This window comes from Centruroides vittatus, unplaced genomic scaffold (genome assembly GCF_030686945.1).
Source record: "Centruroides vittatus isolate TY-2023 unplaced genomic scaffold, ASM3068694v2 contig_705, whole genome shotgun sequence".
NCBI lineage: Eukaryota > Metazoa > Arthropoda > Arachnida > Scorpiones > Buthidae > Centruroides > Centruroides vittatus.
In genome coordinates, this window is record NW_027122447.1 from 13,696 (window position 1) to 36,445 (window position 22,750).

At 38.9% G+C, this 22,750-nt stretch overlaps 1 protein-coding gene across 1 annotated transcript; it reads left to right on the forward strand.

Annotated features, from left to right (window-relative positions):
• Nucleotides 1-5,474: 5,474 nt before the first annotated feature.
• Nucleotides 5,475-7,490, forward strand: LOC136980533 (uncharacterized). Its single transcript, XM_067276658.1, has one exon. It carries the CDS (start codon nt 5,475-5,477, stop codon nt 7,488-7,490), a length of 2,016 nt encoding a protein of 671 aa, XP_067132759.1.
• Nucleotides 7,491-22,750: the final 15,260 nt, after the last annotated feature.

A 22,750-nucleotide genomic window follows, 5' to 3' on the forward strand; every position in this document is an offset into this window, starting at 1 on the left:
CAGGCAAACCAAATGAACTCCGCCCAATTTCATTGCTGCCGATTTTGGGCAAAGTCCTTGAAAGGCTTATTGCCAATCGCCTTAGCTGGCACATTGAAAAGACTTCCTATCTTAATAGAGCACAATTTGGTTTTAGACCCCAGCTTTCAGCAATAAATGCCATCAATCATGCTGTCCTTAACATCAGGACACTACTGGAAAGCTATAATTACGTACTTGCCATCAGCCTTGATATATCTAAGGCTTTTGACAGTGCCTGGTGGCCACTCGTACTGCTACAACTTAATTCTACTGCTTGCCCGGCTGACATATATTTACTTATTCAAAACTATCTTGCTGATCGCAGAGCCCTCTTACAACATGGCACACATACTATTGAACGCAGGATCACGAGAGGCTGTCCACAGGGCTCGGTTTTGGGGCCACTCCTGTGGAACATTACCTTTAATGCTTTCCTGACGGAGAATTATGGACAGGACTGTACTACAGCATATGCTGATGATGTGTTGATTTTAATTGGGGGCAGGTCCCGTATGGTACTTGAAAAACGTGGCACTGACATTCTTAATAATATACATCTCTGGGGCATCAATCGTAAATTAGAATTTAACCCCACCAAGACTGTGGGTATTGTTTTTAATAAACCTGGTAATCATAACTTATACCTCCGTGTTCCTACTATTAAAATGAATAATCAGACCATCAGAATAGACAAATGTATTAAATATCTCGGCATCTTTTTTGACTTTCGGCTCTCCTGGGACGAACATATTAAATTTATATCTAAGAGAACCAGCCTTATCTTTCATCAGTTCTCACTGATCACCAAGAAAACTTGGGGGCTGAGTTCTGCGGCCATCAGTATCATATATGATCATCTGTACATCCCTATTGTAACTTATGGTTGCAGCAGCTGGGGTTCTGCGGTGGACAAAGTCCACCCACATCGACGTCTCACTTCTTCGCAGCGAAAGGCTTTACTGTTAATTACAAAAGCTTATAGAACTTGCCCGAACAGCAGCTTACAAGTTATTGCTAGAAAGCCACCCATAACTGAAGTCATCAAACTGGAAAAGAACATCTGGAATTTGAGAATGGGAGATGATATTACTATATCTACATTTCATATTCCGGCCAGTAGATACGAACATCCTGGCCTGATCACCCAATGCATACCACCATATGCTAATAATTACTTAAGAGCTACTCCACCCGACTACCCTGACCTAACAATTTATACTGATGTATCTGGTCTAAATGACTGCATTGGCTGTGCCTTTGTCATCTATCGGAACAGCTCTGAAATATTTAGCCAAATGAACCGGCTTGATCTGCATTGCTCTGTCTACCAGGCAGAGTTGCTTGCCATTGATATGGCTATTAATTGGATTGAGTCTCGATATAGTAACCTTCAGATACATCTTATTAGCGACTCCTTTTCTGCTGTTCAGTCAATTTATAATAAAAATCAACATTATCTAACATCGAGCATCGGTAACTCTATAATGAATTCTACCAACACATATTACATTTCTTGGACACGTGCGCATCAGGGAACAGTCGGCAATGAACGTGCTGACCAGTTAGCCAAAGCAGCCACCTGTGATAACAACCTTGAGATTGTTTATGATAAAATCAGTAAACAAAGATTAAGAAAACTCCTCTTTCAAGATCTTCTTATTAGGTGGCAATCTATTTGGGATCATAATCATAACAACACGACTTATAATTACATTCCTAAAATTAAAGACTTTTACGACTTCCATTGGGTGACTCCAACTCATCTCCTAACACAATTTCTAACAAATCACGGTAGATTTTCGAATTATTTGCATCGTTTTGTCCGTAAAAATACTTCCTTATGTGCCATCTGCAGCAAACCTGACAGTTCCGACCACTACGTCTATGACTGCATCTCCTTGGAAGCGGAACGCCTCAAGATCAAGATCATTGCTGAGAGTATGAACATCAATTGGCCTTGTCATCAGAGTGACTTTTGAGGAACAAAGAACTTTTTGTTGCCTTAAACGAACTATATAAGCATGAGACAATTGCTTCTCTTGATATCGGTGAGTGAGGAACCTATTAGTCTGTGAGTATATTATATTATGTGTATTTTATTGTGTATATGTATGTTTTAATTTAATTATATTATGTATATTGTGCGTAATATACCTGTATTTGTTATGTTTTAGATTAGATATATCTGTATATATTGTAAGTATTAACACTGTATATTTTATGACTTGTTTGACTTATATATTATATATTGATATTGTATTTATTTAATAATGCTGCTTTAAATATAATTGTATTGTATTCTTGAAGCGATTTGCACATTGCTAATATTGAAATGTGTGTATCATTGTTTTGCACTATTGTATATACTGGATATGATCCTCAAAATATACCTACTAAGTTTCTGTATATTACTATATAAATTATATATTTGATTAACTGTATAAATTTTTTACATCTTACCTTTTGTTATAGCAGCATGTTAGTGAGTATAATTATATGTGCTCATATAATTTATATAATTGTATAAACAAGTCATTTGGTTTGTACTACACTATAACTATTAATATTACTATATTCTGATCATATAATTCAAAAATGTTTAAATAATTGTATGTTTTTGTAACTAATTGTCTAGTTTTACCTTTTATTGTTAGTTTTTAATTTTATTCCAATATTACTTATCTCATTATCATTTAATTTTAAATTACTTTACTTCTGTTTTTACCAATTAATTTATATACTGTTATCAAACGCTCAGCTATGCTATGCGGTACTGAGCATGTATGTATGACATATGTTAATTAAAGATTGATTGATTGATTGATTGTCCCTATCAGACAATTAGATTAGACACTTGCTGCACGGTTTTTCAAGCAGAAATGCTCGCTATTAAATTGGCAATAAATTGGACTAAGGATTCATATGACAATGCTTATATACATATATATACGGATTCCCTGTCAGCACTTAATATTATAAACAGTACTAAATTGCACCCAATTGCTGAGGAGATTAGACAATTAATACGCTTATCTAACTGTAATTATACTGTTACCTGGGTTAGAGCCCACCAGGGAACAACTGGAAATGAAAGAGCTGACACCTTGGCCAAGCAGGCTGCAGAGAATACCTCTTTGATAATAAACTATAATAAACTCAGTCAGCGTACCTTACGACGAATGTTATGGGAAGACACAATGTACAATTGGCAAGATAGATGGAACGAAAACAGAAGTCATATAACTTATGATTACATACCGGATATACAACAATTTTATAAATTAAAATGGTTTACCCCGAGATTATTATACCACTCAATTCTTTACTGGCCATGGGAAGTTCGCCAGCTATCTGGCCAGATTCACTAATAGGACATCGAATGAATGCCCTACTTGCCATATCATAGATGGCTCGAAACACTACTTCTATAATTGTGTAATGACTGAGAGAGAACTAAGGGTACTGATGGAGGAGCTTGGTGTGAGATGGTTATGCAACTTATCAGATATTTGGATAAACAAAAATGTTTACAATGCTTTTATAAAACTTGCCAAACAAACTGTTAAAATTGCAAATCAACTCATATATAATTAGTATATCTTTAGTATAAAATAACTTGGTGTATCATTGCTTATATTCAATTCCATTTACATACTACATCCATTATTGATATTCTATACTCAATTTCTCTTTAATAAAAGTGTCTATACTTTGAGTGAAGCGATGACCAGGTGCTTTCTCCTAATCAACTAAACATTAACTATCTTAGTGATTGCCCTACGAAAGGAAGTACTGTATTAACTATATGTACTGACAGAATACATTTGTACTGGCGAGTTCTAACTACCAGCTTGTACCGCAGCCTGTTTTATTAATTTGAGTACTAACAGAGCACACACTAAGAACGGCAATCTGTGTACTGATAAAGCACACTCTAAGAAGTGTAATACTCACCAGCTAGAAATGTACTTTTAACAGCTTATGATGGAACAGAGAAATTACTATGTCAGTGTCAACCCTTACGGGTGAGATGCTTAACGAACAACCTACGTTATTAATAAAACGTTTCGATGGAGAAGTGCTCCTTTGATATTGAACTTATAGGTGTGGTGAACTACTGTAATCTTCAATGGTCTCGTCGGGAGCAAACCGACCGACCTTTTTTTTTTTTTTTTTTTTACAGTGGTGTTCATTAATTTCCTTCAACGCGCTTGGCAGGTTTAGTGAGATCAACATGTCTATAATATCTTTCAACGAATTCTAGACTTTTAGTTTAGCTTTCTTAATTTACCACTTAAGTGCCTCAACGTCCTCCAATGTGTCTTCAGTATGTTCATAAGTGTTTTAATGTGCTTCGTATGCATTAGTGTGCCTAATAGGCTTAGTGCTTAGTGTGTTTCAATGTTTAAATCAATTCAATGTGCTTGAGTGTGTCTCAACATATCATTGTGGTGTTTTCAATGGGTCAAGTGTGCTTCGAATAAGTTTCGGCAAGCTCCTAAATCTGTGCAATGGGTTTTCTCTGTGTGCCTCGATATCTTAGTGTTCAGCGTGTTTCAAGTAATCAACGTGCCCTGATGTATACGACGTGTTTTTAACTGTAGTACGAAATTTCAGTTTTTTGTGGAAACCAATGTGTTTATGTTTGCTTCAGTTGTGCATTGAGAGGTGCTGCTTTTAGGTCGTCCCTTAGTGCGTGAACTCTACATCGTCTGAGAGTTGCGCCTTGTTAAAGGCAAAGTGTCTTAAACTATAGACATACTGGATCACCTGTAGACCACTCATCAGGCATTCTCCATTTTGGATCTCTGCTTTTCCTACAGGCAAACATTTTGACATTTTAATTGCTGAATAAAACTATGACTACCACGGATGTGCCTACAGTTTTCAGCAACTATAATTACCTATAATAACTATAATCTTTTTTTTTTTTTTTTTTTTTTGTTTTGTTTTGTTTTTTGTTCATTTAATTTATTCATTTAAACACTATGAATTATTATTACAAATACTATATTGTTCTTACATATACATATGTACTTATTCTATTTATTCTTTAATTACTTTAACTGTACTAATGTATATATATATTTACTCAATGTTACTCTATTTAATATTTTACAAACCTCTCGGTAATGCATACGCGGGGCCGAGAAATGTACTTTTGTACCTAAATAAAGAATGTATGTATGTATGTCCCTATCTATTTAACACTGTCCCTATTACGCGAGGGCAAATCACCTGGTATAGACGGAATAACTGCTAAAATAGCGAAACATATTTGGAGACTTGTTCCACTACATCTAACGCAACTCTTTAATGTATGCCTGTACACAGGCATCTTTCCTAAAAGATGGAAAATTGGTAAACTTGTTCCTGTTCCCAAACCAAACAAACCTAACGAGATGAGGCCAATTTCATTATTGCCTACACTAGGCAAAGTCTTAGAGCGACTAATGACTGACCGCCTGGCTTGGATTGTGGAGAAAAACGCTCTCCTTAGCAACGTGAAATTTGGATTCAGGCGGCAAATTTCTTCCAGTGATGCGATTAACCATGCTGTACACAACATCAACACCTTACTTGAGGGAAACAAATACGTTCTAGGCATTAGATTAGACATTTCTAAGGCATTCGACAGCGCCTGGTGGCCTTTGGTATTACATCAAATAAAACGAACTGCATGTCCAACTGATATTTATAAACTATTTGTAAACTATCTGACCACTCGTAAGGCCATCTTTCACTACGGATCCCAGTCAATAGAACGTGAAATTGGCTGTGGATGTCCCCAGGGCTCAGTTTGTGGTCCACTTTTATGGAACCTAACATTTGATGCATTTCTCACACACAATTTTGGACAAGATGCAACTACAGCTTATGCGGACGACGTCCTAATTTTAATTGGTGGCAGGTCTCGTGCAGTCCTCGAAAAACGTGGAAACGAAACTCTACAACGGATTTCTCAATGGGGAATAGAACATAAACTACAGTTCAACCCAACCAAAACTGTTGGTATCGTTTTTAATAAGCCAAGAAACCCAAACTTATATCTTCGCCCACCAACCATAAAAATGAATAACTGCTCTATCAAGATCGAAAAATGCATCAAATACCTTGGGGTCTGGCTGGACTTTCAACTCAGTTGGGACGAGCATATCAAATACTTGACTAATAGAACATCTCTAATCTTTCAGGCCTTCTCGGAACTTGCACGTAAACGCTGGGGACTTTCCTCTCAGGCTATCAGTATTATATATGACCAAATCTACATCCCTATTATTACATATGGATGTAGCAGCTGGGGTAATGCTGCAACAAAAGTACATCTTCGTAGAAAGCTCCTTTCCTCTCAACGGAAGGCACTTCTTCTAATCACCAGAGCTTACAGGACAGCTCCTACACGCAGTTTACAGGTAATCTCCAGAAAACCTCCTATAACTGAAATAATTGAAATGGAGTACAATCTGTCTCACCTTAAATTGGGAACTGATATCTGTACTCACTCATTCTCCTTCAGCTCCAGTAACTACGAACATCTCAGCCCCATCGCTAGCAGCCTGCCTCCTAATATTAATAATATTTTTAGCATCGTACCATCAGGTTACTCAGACCTCGAAGTCTATACTGACGGCTCTGGTATAGACAACTCTACCGGGTGTGCGTTTGTGGCTTATGCTAATAATGTTGAAATCTATAACCAGAAAGGAAAACTAGATAAAAACTGTACAGTATTTCAGGCTGAGTTACTTGCAATCTATATGGCCATACACTGGATTGAGCAAAGCTACTCTTATATAAACGTTCACATTATAAGTGATTCTTTTTCTGCCATACAGCTCCTGTACAACAAACAACTTTATCCGATTGCAACTACTATTCGCAACCTGATATACACTTCCTGCAATGCCTTCACCATTACTTGGACTAGAGGACATCAGGGCACAACGGGCAACGAAAGAGCAGATCAACTGGCTAAGGAGGCAGCTATGGACGAGTCATCAGAAATAGTATATAACAAAATTAGTCGAAGAGGAATCAAAAAACTACTATACAGAGACCTGCTACACCGCTGGCAACAGGATTGGGAACACAAGCATAATGCCACGACCTTTAACTTTATCCCAAATATCAAGGACTACCATGACAAATACAAATGGGTAATTCCGAACTCTTCTCTCACACAATTCCTTACCGGTCACGGTAAGTTTTCAGCGTATCTCCAACGATTCACAAATAAAGCAAATACATTGTGTGCCATCTGCAACCGGCCAGATGATGTTGACCATTACCTCTTCAACTGCATTTCTCTGGAAGCCGACCGATTGGCCTTAAAAATATTAGCTAATAAACACAATCTTCCATGGCCCTGCAAGCATGAAGATTTTATACGAATCAAAGACATCTTTTTTGCTTTCTCTCAATTAGTTAAACACCATGAGACCATCGCAATCCATGCTACCATGGAATAACTTTGTCTCTTTTCTTCGATACTTGATTTGTCCTACTGGTCACCACTATATAATTTGCATTGTCTAATGTTTTGATTAAACAACTAGCTTGCTTCTGTATTTTGTACTCCTATCCTGATCTGATTTACTTGTTTGTTATTCGCTTGGTATATTGCTTTGCTTCAAATATAAAACAATACTTGGAAAATGTGACTCTTCATCACTCACTCGCCAGGCGAGTCTCGACACTTTGCGCTTCTCCAAGCGTCCTTGCCTTGAAAGTGCTACTATACCTGACTCAACACTCAAAATGACTGAACAATATGTGATTTTGCGTGGAAATTGCTAAATTTCACTGTGGTAAGTATATTTTACTTTCACGTAACATCTTATACCAGCATGCTCCTACCAGCCATAGGAACTGTCCCTCTTGGACTGTGGAGGTGCATACCCATGGATCCTACGTGGAAAGGACACACTTCTAACCCTGCATTTCTGAGCCCAGAACAGCCTTGCCGTCTGTCTACGCCAATAATAAAATAAAGTGCAGTTACTACCAGCCGATAGAACTTTGACCTTCAGACTGTTGATCACGCTGTTGTGAAACTCAGTAGCAGCACACTTAACTATCAGTGTTTCTATGTTACTATAGTTATTTATATTTATATGTTACTCTAGTTAGTTTTAGCATACTTGGTTTACATTACTTGATGTGTCTATGCTACTCTTGTTATCACTAAACTTAGTTTACTATAAATAAATAAGATATAGGATACTTTAACTTTACATTACCTGGTATAGCCTTTTAGGTCTAGATTAAGTTTTAGTTTAGTTTAGTTTAAGCCTAGTCTAAGCCTAGTTTTTAGTTATAGTATGTAAGTTAGTTAATTTTACCCTGACCATATATTTATGTATTAATTCTGTATTATTGTATCTACATGTCTGTTTTCTGTCAAAAAATATGTATTTACACTGTATGAATTAGTTTAAGCCTAGTTTAAGCCTAGTCCTTAGTTTTAGTATGTAAGTTAGTTAATTTCACCCGAACCATTAATTTATGTATCTACTCAGTATTATTGTACTCACATGTTTGATTTCTGTAATAATTATGTATTTAATCTGTATAAATTATCTCTCAGTAATGTATACATACGGAACTGAGAATGCACTCACTGTGCTAAATAAAGAATTGTTGTTGTTGTTGTCCCTATCTATCTATTACTAACAATAGCCTTACCTTGCTGGATCTTTCCCAGCTTGGCAGTTCTCACTGTCTGTGCACAAATAAACCAAGGAAACTTTGGTTTCTACCTTGTGAGCACGTATTTCCAGTTTGGCACCCCAATTGAAGAAGGACTGAATAGATTAGATAGTCCTCAAGAAACTTTCCAATAAGAAGATAGCGGTTTGCATAGACGGCAACGCTAAATCCCCGACATGGGGTAGCGATCATACGGACAGTAATGGCGAAAAGCTCCTGGCCCTTCTTGCCACCCATAACATGACTGTGATAAATACACCTGGTCAGGCAAGTACCTTCTCCTCAAGTAGGGGAGAGTCTAATATTGATATCACTGTGGTAAGTGAAGAACTCTTGCCACATGTCAGTAACTGGGCCGTGCATACTGATTGGTCTTCAAGTGACCATAATGCTATCAGTTTCGTTATAACCGCCACCAGCCAGAAAACAGCTGAAGTAGAATTGGGAAAATACAACACAAGGAAAGCTAACTGGGTGCTCTTCAGGAAGATCCTAACTTCAGAAATCCGGAAACGTCGAGTGGACGATATTCGCAATGGCACGGACACTGTGCGGCAATGTTACGTTGTACAGAAAGCGATTCTGAAGGCTGCTGCGGTCACGATACCAAGGCACAAACATGCCACCATGAAGCTAACTTGGTGGAATGATGAGCTTGACACGCTTAAGACACAGGCCTATAGAGCCCGGAGAACTTACCAAAGAAATAGAAACCAAACTCTAAGAGAAAGGTTAAGAGCTAAGTATTATGACTCAAAGCAAAAATTTCACAGGGTTATAAGAGAAGCCAAACAAAAGAGCTGGCACCAGTATGTAACGGACATGGGTCAAACCAACCCATGGGGGCTGGCTGATAAGCTCCAAACCGGGAAGGTCAAGAGAACCCAAGTCTTGGGCCCGATTAGAGGTGGCACGTCCGAAGTCACAGACTGGAAGCAAGCGGCCAATAACATGCTGGACTCGCTATTCAAGCCTGACCTCATAGAAGAGGAAACAGCTGAGCAATTTGATATCAGAAACCTCACAAACAATTATAGAGGAGATATGGTCAGCACCCCGTTCGGGGAATCTGAACTGAGGTGCGTAATAGGCAAGATGAAAAGAGGTAAAGCCCCAGGTAATGACGGCATAACGAAAATAATTCTAGATCAGGCGTATGAAGCAATAGAAACCGATCTTTTAAGTGGCTATAACGGGTGCCTCAATTACGGCATCTTCCCCAAGGAGTGGAAAGAGGGGAGGCTTATCAATATACTGAAGGCTGGAAAAAGCGACAGAGGTGATCCAAAGTCATTTCGACCGATCTGCCTACTCCCGATTTTAGGGAAGGCGCTCGAAGGCCTCATAAGGCTGAGAATGAAAACTGATATGACAGACTGCACAGAAAGCTGTCAGTATGGTTTTAGGCAAAGGCGATCTACAACAGACGCCATACTCAAGCTCAGGGAGTCAATCGAAGAGTCTAGTGAGAAATATATCCTAGGGATTTTCTTCGACATTGTTGGAGCATTTGACCATCTTTGGTGGCCAAATATCCTTGATGAAATGGCAAACAGGAAATGTCCAAGGAATCTGTATTGGCTGGTAAAGGACTATTTGAAGGACCGAAAGGCCACAATAACTGACAATGAGCTTCGGGCCACTAAGCGCATCGATCGGGGTTGCCCACAGGGTTCCCTGTTGGGTCCCGACATGTGGAATTTGGTGTTTGATTCCAATCTCAGGCGATGACTGGGAATCCCAGTTATTGGATTAACCTATGCTGATGACCAAGTCATCCTACTCAGTGGCAAGAGTAGGAGTGAGCTGGAAAGGAAAGGACAAATCTTAATGCCGAATCTGGAAACATGGGCAACAGCCCACAAGCTAAGGTTCTCAACTGAGAAAACAGTCATGTTACTGTTAAAAGGGACTTTAAGCATTACTAGGCCACCGACAATTAAGTTATATGGCCAGCAGATAAAGGTCAAGAATTCTGTGAAATACCTAGGCCTATCAGTAAGGGTTTCTGTGTTGCAGAGCACGTAAAAGATATTACTAACAAAGCAGCGAATTATTTTAATAGCCTGGGCCGTATAGCCAAGGCAGAATGGGGACTTAATTACAGTGCAATGTTCACCATTTATAAAGGTCTATTCGTCCCGATAATTACGTACGCTGCCGCAGCGTGGGCAGATAAGCTTAACGTCCGAGGAAAGCGCAAACTTATAAGCGACACAAAGGACTGCCCTACTAAGAGTCCTAAAGGGCTATAACACCTGTTCAGCGGCAGCGCTGCAAGTGCTCGCAAATGCGGCACCCATATATCTTGATCTATGGAAAGCTTACGCTCGCCACTTTATAAGGAAGGGCAGTAGTTTCAGGATATGTGATCATGATTTTAGAGAGGCAAGAACGGCGGACGAGAAAAACGAACAACGACAAACAATTGACAAGTTTCTCCTTGAGAAATGGCAGAGTGAGTGGACTGAGAATACGAAAGGCAGGCATACGTTTAAGTTCTTCAAGAGAATTGAAGACAGGCAAAGAATGAAGTGGCTCCACAGTGATTATTACATGACGCAGTTCCTGACCGGGCACGGGGACTTTAAGCATAAACTCCATAGCTTCAGACTGGAAGCCTCTCCACTGTGTGAATGTGGGAAAGAAGATAGTGCGGAACATGCACTATTTGAGTGCCCAATTTATTACCATGAACGTAGCACATCAGATATTCTAACCGAACTGTCTCAGAAGAGTAATCTGGAGCACCAAGATATAAGCGAAATATTGAAAAGGGAACACTTTTACAACGTAAGGAAAGCAATGGTGATGATACTTAAGAAAAGAAACAAAATGAGAAATCAAACCAATTCGATCTAACGTACACCCAAGGACTTTTTGGAAACGAAAGTGAACAAAGTCTATAGATAGGGCGGCATAAAGAAAAGGGAACAAGACCGCTGGTATACCTCGGGCAGGGTACAGCGGGGGCGGTCGGAAGGGTGTTCTCCTGGGTGTCCCTATCTATCACTGAGTTTAAATGTTCTAAAATGGATAAGCTGCTGGTTTTTGTGCTCTGTGATTTTTTAGTGATTTATGCGGAAATAAGCATTCCCGATTGAAAATTTTTGTGGATTTGTACTTCGGAAGATAAAGGGGAAGAAACAACGTCAAGTAGGCACTTTCACTCTTATTATTTTTTGAATTATACCCCAAAAACCGCTGTTTTCCGATTTTTCGGGTTTTTGTTTTCGATTAACCGGGTTTTTGCGATTTTGCCGGGTACGGGACCCTTATATGAATAGGGTTGCCGAAAATTGGGTCTCTGCGACTAATATTTATCGTGTTACACGTCCACTTCCGGTTCGGCAGTCGAACGTCGGTTTTGAGCTTCCGGTTTGTTCTATCCCCACAATATTCGGGTGGTTCTTAAAGGACGACATAAGCATCTTGTGTTTCAAATTTCGTTAAAATCGGACTGTTAGTTTTTAAATTATGGCAAAAGTTAAATTGAATTCTAAAATCAACATTTCCATCTTTTTGGTCGCCATAGCAACGGTCATTGACCTTTCGATCGATCATAAATTTAAAAACGGCTTATATTAACTTTATTTTTAAGTTTACACCATACATATTATATATTTTCGGAATCGGGATGACCCATAGATTACAAATATTATGATTATAATAATTTTGGATAATATATAGTCAATTGCTTGTATCGTTATTATTTTTTACTATGGATTCTTGTACCTACAGTTCAAATTTCGGAATTTTTACGCATTCGGAACGTTTTTCTCTATCTATATATTTTTATATAATATATATATAAGTATTATAATAATTATATAGCCTTAGTTTTTGTTTTAAACAATTGTATCATAATAAGATAACGACTGGGATTTCATGACTATGGATAATATATTAGATGTTGAGCAAGACACTACAGAATTCTCTATGGAATCTGCCCGAGAGCAATTTCAACGGCAAACACAAGACATACTGGGGAAAATAAAAGCGTATGCAATTGCTAATCCGAACGGTAAATTTCATGTTGCTGCTCATTTGCAATTTATATTAGACCAGTTTCAAAAGGTTATTAATTTAACTGAAAATATATTCGATAAATTAATACTTCCAACGAATACACAACCTAGCGCTTCAATAACTAACAGGGAAGATGCAATAATTAAAAACATAGAACACTTCGAAGACACTCAAAACCAGATCTTGAAAAAATTAGATAGAATCGAAGATAGCATGAATAAACATGCATGCACTGATGATAATATCGATTTTCACAAAGAGCTACTGGGAAAATTTGCTGAGATAGATAATAAATCTACTAAAATTCTAAACAGCACTACAAATATACATACCCAATTGATAGAGAAAATAGATAATATTGAGACCATTGTGGACAAATACAGTCATACTAATGATTGCATAGATACTCAGCGTGCCGTCTTGGAAAAGTTAAGCGCGATTACAGATATACCAACACTACGTCCACCCACTGAAACTTTTATTGACTCGCAACAAGCTGTTTTAGAAAAATTAAACAAAATTGAAGAACATACGATTCGAAATGCGCAGCCAACACAACTATACAGCACAGCTGTCAAACAAGGCAGAATTTTTCGAAACAGTACTGCGAACCAGAAAGAATTACCTATGAGAGAAGTATTGCTAGTATACAATAAAGATAAAGACAAGGCTGATAGTAATGTCATTCGTAAGCTATTGCAATTTAAATTAAAACCGTCCACACTGCATATTGGCATCGATAAAATTCGTAAGATTAGAGGGTGAGGACTGGCAATAGAGCTTGAATCCAGAGAGGACGTTTTAATTCTAGAAAAAACCATAGAACAGATACCAGAACTAATTACTAGACGTCCGAAGAAAAGATGGCCACACGTAGTAATTTACTCTATACACAACGACATAAAAAAGGAGGATCTACCTCATTTAATATTTCAGCAAAATCAACTCATATTTGAAAGATTTACGCAAGATGAATTTACTGAACAATTTAAACCGAAATTTATTTTGAATAAAAGAAATTCCACTTACAAAAATTGGACCATAGAGGTATCTCCTATGGTAAGAAGAATTCTTCTAGAAATGAGCAAAATAAATATTGAATGGTCACGATGTCGAGTTGCTGATTTTTGCCCAATTTTACAATGCTATAAATGCTGTGGGTATAATCACTCAGCTCGTGACTGCCCACAATCAGTTAACACTTGCAGTCATTGTATGGAAGACCATACTTACAGCGAATGCCCCAATTATAAAATCGAACCAAAGTGCTGTAACTGCTGGCATAATAATACAAGTAACGTCACACACAATGCTCGGGATGGCTCTTGCCCTGTTAAGCAGCGAATAAAAAGTAGCATCATCTCTCAAACGGACTATGGATACAGCTGTATATAACAGATTACGTATCTTACAGATAAATGTTGATCGTAGTATCTCAGCTACCTCTCTACTTTGCAAACAACTCAATGAATATGATCTCATTTTTGTGCAAGAACCATAATGTAGAAATAATATACCGGCTTGTCTATCAACTAATTGTTCTTTTTTGATAGGAACCAGACAATATCCCTGGGCCATTACTCTTATACCGAATACTAACATATCAGCTATGCTGCATTCAAATTACAGCGATCAGTATATTATTACTACTGAAATTATGATTAAAAACACCAGAATTATTATGATCAATGTCTATTTTCCTGGCGAAGTGGATAATGACGAATATATAAATAAGCTACAAAGAATAATAGACGCCTTTGATAATACTATGATAGTAATTGTGGGTGATTTCAATGCACACTCTCCTGCTTGGGGTGGAGACAATCTCGATGCACGAGGCATTTCTCTTGAAGAATTTTTCTTGCACAATGACCTTTTGGTAATAAACAACCCCCTTTCTTCTCCAACTTTCACCTCACACAGGGGTGAGAGCTGGATCGATCTGGCAGTCTGCTGCAGCAACATGCATACAAAAATTACTAATTGGAGAATTCTTGATGAAGACAGCTTAAGTGGTCACGCATATATCACCTTCGACATCTTTGGATCTGAGGACCATCAAACTCAGATATATTAACCCACCTTAATATTTGCACTAAATAAGGCAAAATGGTTGGAACTTAAAGAATTCTTAGAAACCAACTTAATATCTGACTATTCGGAAAATGCAAACAGGTTACGGGACGAAATAGATCATAATATCAATGTAATAACTAAAGCCTGCGAGCTATTTATCCCAAAAGTAGTGCTGAAAAACAAAAGTGTACCCTGGTGGACAACAGAATTAGCCCAACTGCGCACAACTACTCGGAGATTAAGGAAGATCTATCGAAGATGTAGAAATGATGAACAGAGAAATATCCATCGTACCGCATATCTTGCCAGTAGCAAAACTTACAAGCTAGCAATTAAAAATGAGAAAATCCGCAGCTGGAGGAATTTTGTTCACAAACATCTAAAAATCCCTGGGGCTATATAACCAAAATGTGTTGCAATAAACTGCGTAAAACTAAAATTATGGCGATTAACAACAATAGTAATGAAGCACCACAATCGCTTCTCCAAACCATGAGCTCGCAATTGGATACTTTTTGTCCCGATGATGATCCAGCGCTAGACTCTGATATACAACAGCAAATCCGCTCAGAAGCAGATAATTTAGACAATATCGAAGATATGCCAATTTTTACAGAAGAAGAAATAAGTCAGGAATTCTGGAACCTAAAGAAGGGAAAGGCACCTGGACCAGATCAAATCACGGCTGAAATTGCCTTAAAACTATGGATCCTCATCCCACGACATTTAATTAGACTCTACACTATCTGTTTACAACATTCTATCTTCCCATGTGCATGGAAAGTGGCTAGAGTTGTCCCAGTCCCCAAACCACATTCAATAAATGACGTAAGACCTATCTCTTTATTACCTATATTAGGTAAAGTTCTAGAAAAATTACTCACAAATAGACTAAGCTGGCATATAGAAACCAACAGATATCTTAGCGATCGACAATTTGGTTTTAGACCACAGAGATCAGCCGAAGACGCTATAGAAACGGTAGTACACAAAGCCTTAGAACTGCTAGAAGATAACAAGTATGTATTGGGGGTGAGTATTGATATCTCCAAGGCTTTTGATAGTGCATGGTGGCCACTTATCAAACTACAACTTCGCCAAATGAAATGTCCACAAAATATTTTGAAATTAATGCACGATTATCTAAGAGACAGAACAGCTATTCTTCAATATGGCCAACACCATATTAGGAAATCTATCACTGTAGGATGCCCACAGGGCTCAGTTTGTGGACCACTGTTATGGAATGTGATTTTTGATGCTTTCATCCGTCAAAATTTCGGTCAGACAGAAATTATTGCCTACGCTGATGATGTGATGATGCTGGTCGGTGGCCGTTCACGAGCTGACCTAGAAAACAAGGGCACTACAATACTTCAGAAGATATGCTCCTGGGGACGCGATCATAAACTTCGTTTCAATCCTGAAAAAACCAAGGCAATTGTATTTAACAAACCTGGAGAATCAAACCTTTACCTAAGACCCCCTCACATAATCATGAATGGAAGCACTATCAAAGTGGAAAAAACACTGAAATATCTAGGAACTATTCTTGATTTCCACTTCAGCTGGGATAAACACATTGAATACCTCACCAACCGCACAGGCCTAATTATGCAGATGTTTGCACAAGTAGCAAAGAAAGAATGGGGGCTCTCCTCAGATGCTATGTCCATCATATATGATGCTATTAATGTACCTATCATAACATACTGGTGCGGTACATGGGGCTGGGCAACTTATAAGGTGCACATTAAAAGAAAACTGATTTCCTCACAAAGACGTGCATTACTACTTATCACCAAGGCCTTTCGAACAACGAGCAACCTCAGCTTGCAGGTGATCGCCAGGAAACCTCCAATTGATTTAATTATCACAGAACGACAAAAACAACATCAACTCAAGTGGGGTGCTACAATACAAACAAGATTTCAACTAATAACACATAATGAGATTGAATGGACATCTCCTTTCCAGAATAAACTGCATTATATTATTCCAATAAAATGCAATCCTGATCCTGCAAAAAAGGCTCCTGTCGAGATTTATACTGATGGCTCAAAAATCAATGATCTTATTGGCTGCAGTTTTGTTGCATATGAAAATTTAAATGAAGTATTTCATCAATGTATACACCTAGGAAATCAGTGTTCCGTATTTCAAGCTGAGCTATATGCAATCAAGAAAGCAATCAACTGGGCAAATCGCACTTATACTAATATTAACATACACATTTATACGGATTCGTTATCTGCCTACTACACAATACACAGCAATAATCTTCACCCACTTGCCGAGGATATTAGAAATGCGATATATACATCCACCTGTATTTACACTATCACTTGGATAAGGTCCCATCAAAATGTTTTTGGTAACGAGACTGCTGACTCTCTGGCCAAACAAGCTGCTGAGGACAGTACTTTTCCTACTGAATATAATAATCTCTCGCAGCTGACTTTAAAACAACTTCTCAAAAAAGATACAATATACGCATGGCAAGATATTTGGAGTAATAATAGTCATCATATTACCTATGAGTACATACCAGATCTGCATCATTTTCTTAAATTAGATTGGTTTTCCCCAAATTATTACACAACTCAGATGCTTACTGGTCATGGCAAGTTTGCCTGCTATCTTGCAAAATTTACCAATAAAACATCCGATGAATGCCTTACGTGCTCTGTTGAGGATGGTCCAAAACATTACCTTTACGACTGCATAATTTTTGAACAAGAAAGGCTGGAAATAAAACTTTTAATAGAAGAATCTGGAATTACCTGGCCATGTCGACTTTCTGACATCTGGAACAGTAAGATAATATATGACGTGTTTCAGAAACTGGCCAAACGTGTCAATTACATTATGCAGAGAACAATGCACAACTAGTATACTACTATATTTTAATTCCCACTTAACAACTATGCTACTTTATTTTAATTGAGCAAGTTTCCTGTACATAACTTTATTTTATATCTCCAGTGAGTTATCTTTGAGTTCTCTTTAAGACCGACACTAATTATCACTCTTATTATTCATAAAACAGGAAACAAGGTAACATTGCAATGTTTCTTTAACTCTCATGGCTACTAATTTATCTTTAAAGTTCTTATGTATTTATCTTTTGTATTTACCTTGGGCTGGCTTATGCCATGATCTCACTGTTTTGGTGGATACAATCGCGTTTACAGAATATTTAACACTATTATATTTGGTAATTAACTAAAAGATAAAGATCTCCTATTACTGGAGCATACGCGTTCCTGCCTAAAGGGCCCTCTTGTTGATAGGTACAAATATGTTCAACCAAACTTTCCACAAAATGCCTAATTTGACATAAATCGGGATCTGTCTAACTATGTACAATTACGTCTACCTGGACATCTTTGGCAACATTAAATTCGTTGTAGGTTAACTACATCACAACGAATTATCAACATTAGTGGATCTGTTTGAACTTCATTTTGGCCACATGGCAGCTTTACTACCCCACATTGATTAAATGGGGCAATTACTTTAACTGCATACTCACAATTAAATTTCTGTGGCCTAGCGTACTGATAACCACTGCATTACGTCTGACTTGTAGCGTGCAACACAGAGACTCTCTTATTTAGAGGAGATAAACTGCAAACTGCCTCTACAGAGTGCTGGAAATAAATCTGCATCAACTTGCTCCTTTCGTGCTTGGTTCAGTATTACGTCATCGGGGTACTTCAGCATGCATCAGCGTGCACCAGTGCATCTATGTGTTTCTTCCATGTACATCAGTTGTTTCTACAATGTGCATCAGTGTGTTTCTTCAATGTGCATCATATGTGTTTCTTCAATGTGCATCTGTGAGTCTCTTCAATGTGCATCTGTGAGTCTCTTCAATGTGCATCTGTGAGTCTCTTCAATGTGCATCTGTGAGTCTCTTCAATGTGCATCTGTGAGTCTCTTCAATGTGCATCTGTGAGTCTCTTCAATGTGCATCAGTGTGTTTTTATAATGTGCATCATATGTGTTTCTTCAATGTGCATCAATGTGTTTCTTCAGTGTGCATCATATGTGTTTCTTCAATGTGCATCAGTGTGTTTCTACAATGTGCATCAGTGTTCCACCGTGCTCCGTTTTGTGTTGTGTTTCTACAGAGTGCTTCGGTTGTTCAATGTGCTTCTCTCGATCTGCAACAATGTGCTACAGTATCCCTACGTGCACCGTTTTGTCCTGTGGTTTCTTCATATACATCAGTGTGTTTCTTCAATGTGTATCAATGTGCTTTTTAGGTGTACATCTGCGTACATCAGTGTCCCGTCATGCTCCGATTGGTGCTGCGCTTCTACTGAGTGCATTGGTAGGCCTTTATTGCACATTGTTGCAGATTTGAGAAGCACATTGATGCAAACTAAAGTTCCCCTGCGTGTGCAACGCTTTCTGCTGTTCTTCTCAGTTGCATCCGTATTCCTCACTATGTGCACCAAGTGCATTGTATGTACATCCCAGCGTTAACTCTGACGTCTTCTCTCTTCGAGAGCACTATATGCCTAATATGTGAAGCGCTACTGTCTTACAGACGTGATGTAAACAAATTAGCTTCTATCAATTTTAATTTCTTTGGTTTACATTGTTGTTTCTTGTTTTTATTTATTATTTAACTTTTATTATTGTTATTATTATTCAATTAATTACTGTTTTTTCTGTATTATTCACTATTCAATCAATACTAATTAATGTTTTCTGTATTATTTTTTGATTGTAACATGTTACTCCTACTGTATTATTGTAATTCCGGTAATGCTTTACGCGGGACCGGATATGTACTATGTGCATTAATAATGAATGAATGAATGAATGAATGAATGAATGTCCCTATCTACTAGGTACAAATGGGGTAAGAGACCAGATACCAACCATTGGGTATGTGAAGTATCATCAGCCCTAAGAAAATCGATGACAAAACAGAAAAAGATTAACCTCGACTGGGTCAGGTGCAACGTTGAAGAGTACTTCAGCATTCTTCAATGCTATCGTTGCTGTAAATATGGCCATACTGCAAAAGAATGTTCCAGCGAACGCTCATACTGTAATCACTGTGGAGGTGATCACCGGTATTCGGAGTGCAGACACAAGGATACCGCTCCAAGTTGCATCAACTGTATACATAGTAAAGCATCAAACTTCGCGCATAAGGCGAACCACAGCTCCTGTACAGAAAGGATAAAGATAGTTAAAAATATCATCTCCAGGACCAATTATGGATAACACAAATACGGACAACCAAGTAAGCCATCAAACTAATGTTAAGGACTCATCTCTTGTGTTTCTACAGGTTAACCTGGGAAGGGGAGTTGCGGCCGTCTCCCAACTGGTCGCCAGCGCTGCTGATAGTGTCGATATCCTTATCATCCAAGAGCCATACCAGAGGGACGGTACACCGTTCGGGTGGCCCATGCGGACTCAAAAGATATACAACCAAAATGAGGGCACACCATGGTCCATGATCGGCATACCAAACCCACATGTCAACTGCCTGTTACTCACCAAATATTCAAATAACTACCAAACATACGTCGAACTGTGCATTGATACAGTGAACTGGATAGTGGGCAGTATCTATGTGCCAATGGATGAATGTATGGACGAAGCCATAACCAACATTGAACTTCTAATCGACAGGTACAACAACACACATAGGATTTTACTCGGTGGAGACTTCAACGCCCACTCATACGAATGGTTCGACGATGAGACGGACGACAGAGGGGATTCAATAGAAACATTCATCAGTGAGAAGAACCTGTACATCCTAAACGAGCCCGGCAATCTACCGACATTCGAAAGTTCCAATGGCACATCAAACGTGGACTTAACAATCTGTAACCACCTTGCCCTTAAATATGTCCACAACTGGGAAGTGAAGGATATGGTCACCCTCTCTGACCACAGGTACATTGGATACAACACTTCGGACACTACTATCAACGACAGCAACATCACCAAATATAACCTCCACCTAGCTGATTGGGATAGAATCATCCTAACACTAACAACGAGAACAACAGACTTTACAACGATCGAGACTGCCAGAGAAGCAGAGAACGAAGTTAACAGCTTTATCAGCCTTCTATCCAACACAATAGAAAAGAACATCCCAATTTACAAAAGAAGAGAAAATATCAACAAGTGGTGGAACAGAGATCTCCAAATACACAAGAACAGATTAGCCGCCAGACGTAAGCGGTACCAAAGGAGCCAGAGCCCACGAGCGAGGGCTAAATACAAGGAACAATATCTCAAAGAGCAAACGGTTTTGGCAGCACGGATGTGTAGTTTATAGGCCAACAGCTGGGAACGCTTCTGTACGAAATGCTCCGAAGATCCATGGAGTGTGCTATATAAGATAGGTACTAATAAAATTAAGAAGAAACTACAACTTATAGACTTCAAAGACGAAGAAGGAATAAACAGCACCAATACAGAAGACTGCCTCAAGCTGTTACTCAACGAGTTCTTCAAAGATGATGACCCATCGAAAGATAACCTCAAACATGCAGAAATCAGGAAAAACATTAAACACTCCTCAGCGGGAGCAGACGATCCAGGGTTCACGGCGAGAGAAGTTGACTGGGCCATACATAAATTCAAGAAGGGAAAGGCGCCGGGGCACGACGGTATAACAACAGAAATAATCCTGAATATCCATCAGAGAATGCCGTATCTCCTGCAGGACCTCTGCAACTGCTGTCTACGTTTTGGTTTCTTTCCCAGCAGCTGGAAACGGGCCGTGATCCCAATCTACAAGGGAAACCGTAAGCCTTTGAACATCACAAAAAGCTATAGGCCAATCTGCCTCATCCCGGTGCTAGGCAAACTACTAGACAGGTTAGTAACCAGAAGAATTACGGACTGGCTCCAAAGAAGCAACCCACTCCATCATACACAGTACGGCTTTAGAGAAGATACTAGCGCTGAGGATGCAGTATACCGAGTAATCAGGAAAATTAAGGAAGAACGACTGAAGAAGCCCTGGACCATCGCCATCAGCTTAGACATCCAGGGCGCCTTTGACCATGCCTGGTGGCCACTACTATTAAACTACCTCGAAATCAACCGCTGTCCAAGTAATCTGTACCGGTTAATAGGAGACTATTTCACCAACCGCTCAGTCACAATCTGCTATGGAGGAATCGAAACTAGTAAAAGAGTAACCATGGGCTGCCCACAGGGCTCATGCTCCGGCCCCATTTTCTGGAGTATCCTGCTTGACGACTTGTTAAAACAGAAATTCCTAAATGACAGGCATGTTACTGCATATGCGGACGATATCATCATCATACACTCGGCGGATAGCAGACAGAAACTAGAAAACGACGTAAATAGGAGTCTTAAAGCGATATGCAACTGGGGAACCAACAACAAGTTGCAATTCAACCCAGCAAAAACAACAGGTATCGTCTTCACCAGTTACAAAGTAAATAAGAGATATCCAAAAGTTCACATCAGTGAAAAACAGATCGAGATGACCAACAAAGTAAAGTACCTCGGCATGACCATCGACGATAAGCTAAGCTGGCTGCCACACATCGAAAGTATTAGAGAGAAAACGAGTACCCTCTTCGCATGGTTGGCAAAGGTAGCAAGACGGGACTGGGGGTTATCGGGAGAGGCCCTTAAGACTATTTATACAGGAGCAATAGTACCAATGGTTACATATGGAGCCTCGGTATGGAGTGAGAAGACAACTCAGGTACATGTCAAAAGGAAGCTGATATCCATACAAAGGAAAATTCTACTACGGATAACCAGGGCTTACAGGACCACCTCGAACGATGCCCTCCAGGTCCTCGCCGGTGTTCTCCCTCTTGATCTGGAGGTACAACAGAGGAAGGACATGCACCAACTTTGACTGGGAAATCAAGAAGCATTGCCC

Bases quoted from the DNA above. Each gene is read 5' to 3' on its own strand.
- LOC136980533 (XM_067276658.1), top strand. From the start codon at position 5,475: ATGACTGACCGCCTGGCTTGGATTGTGGAGAAAAACGCTCTCCTTAGC.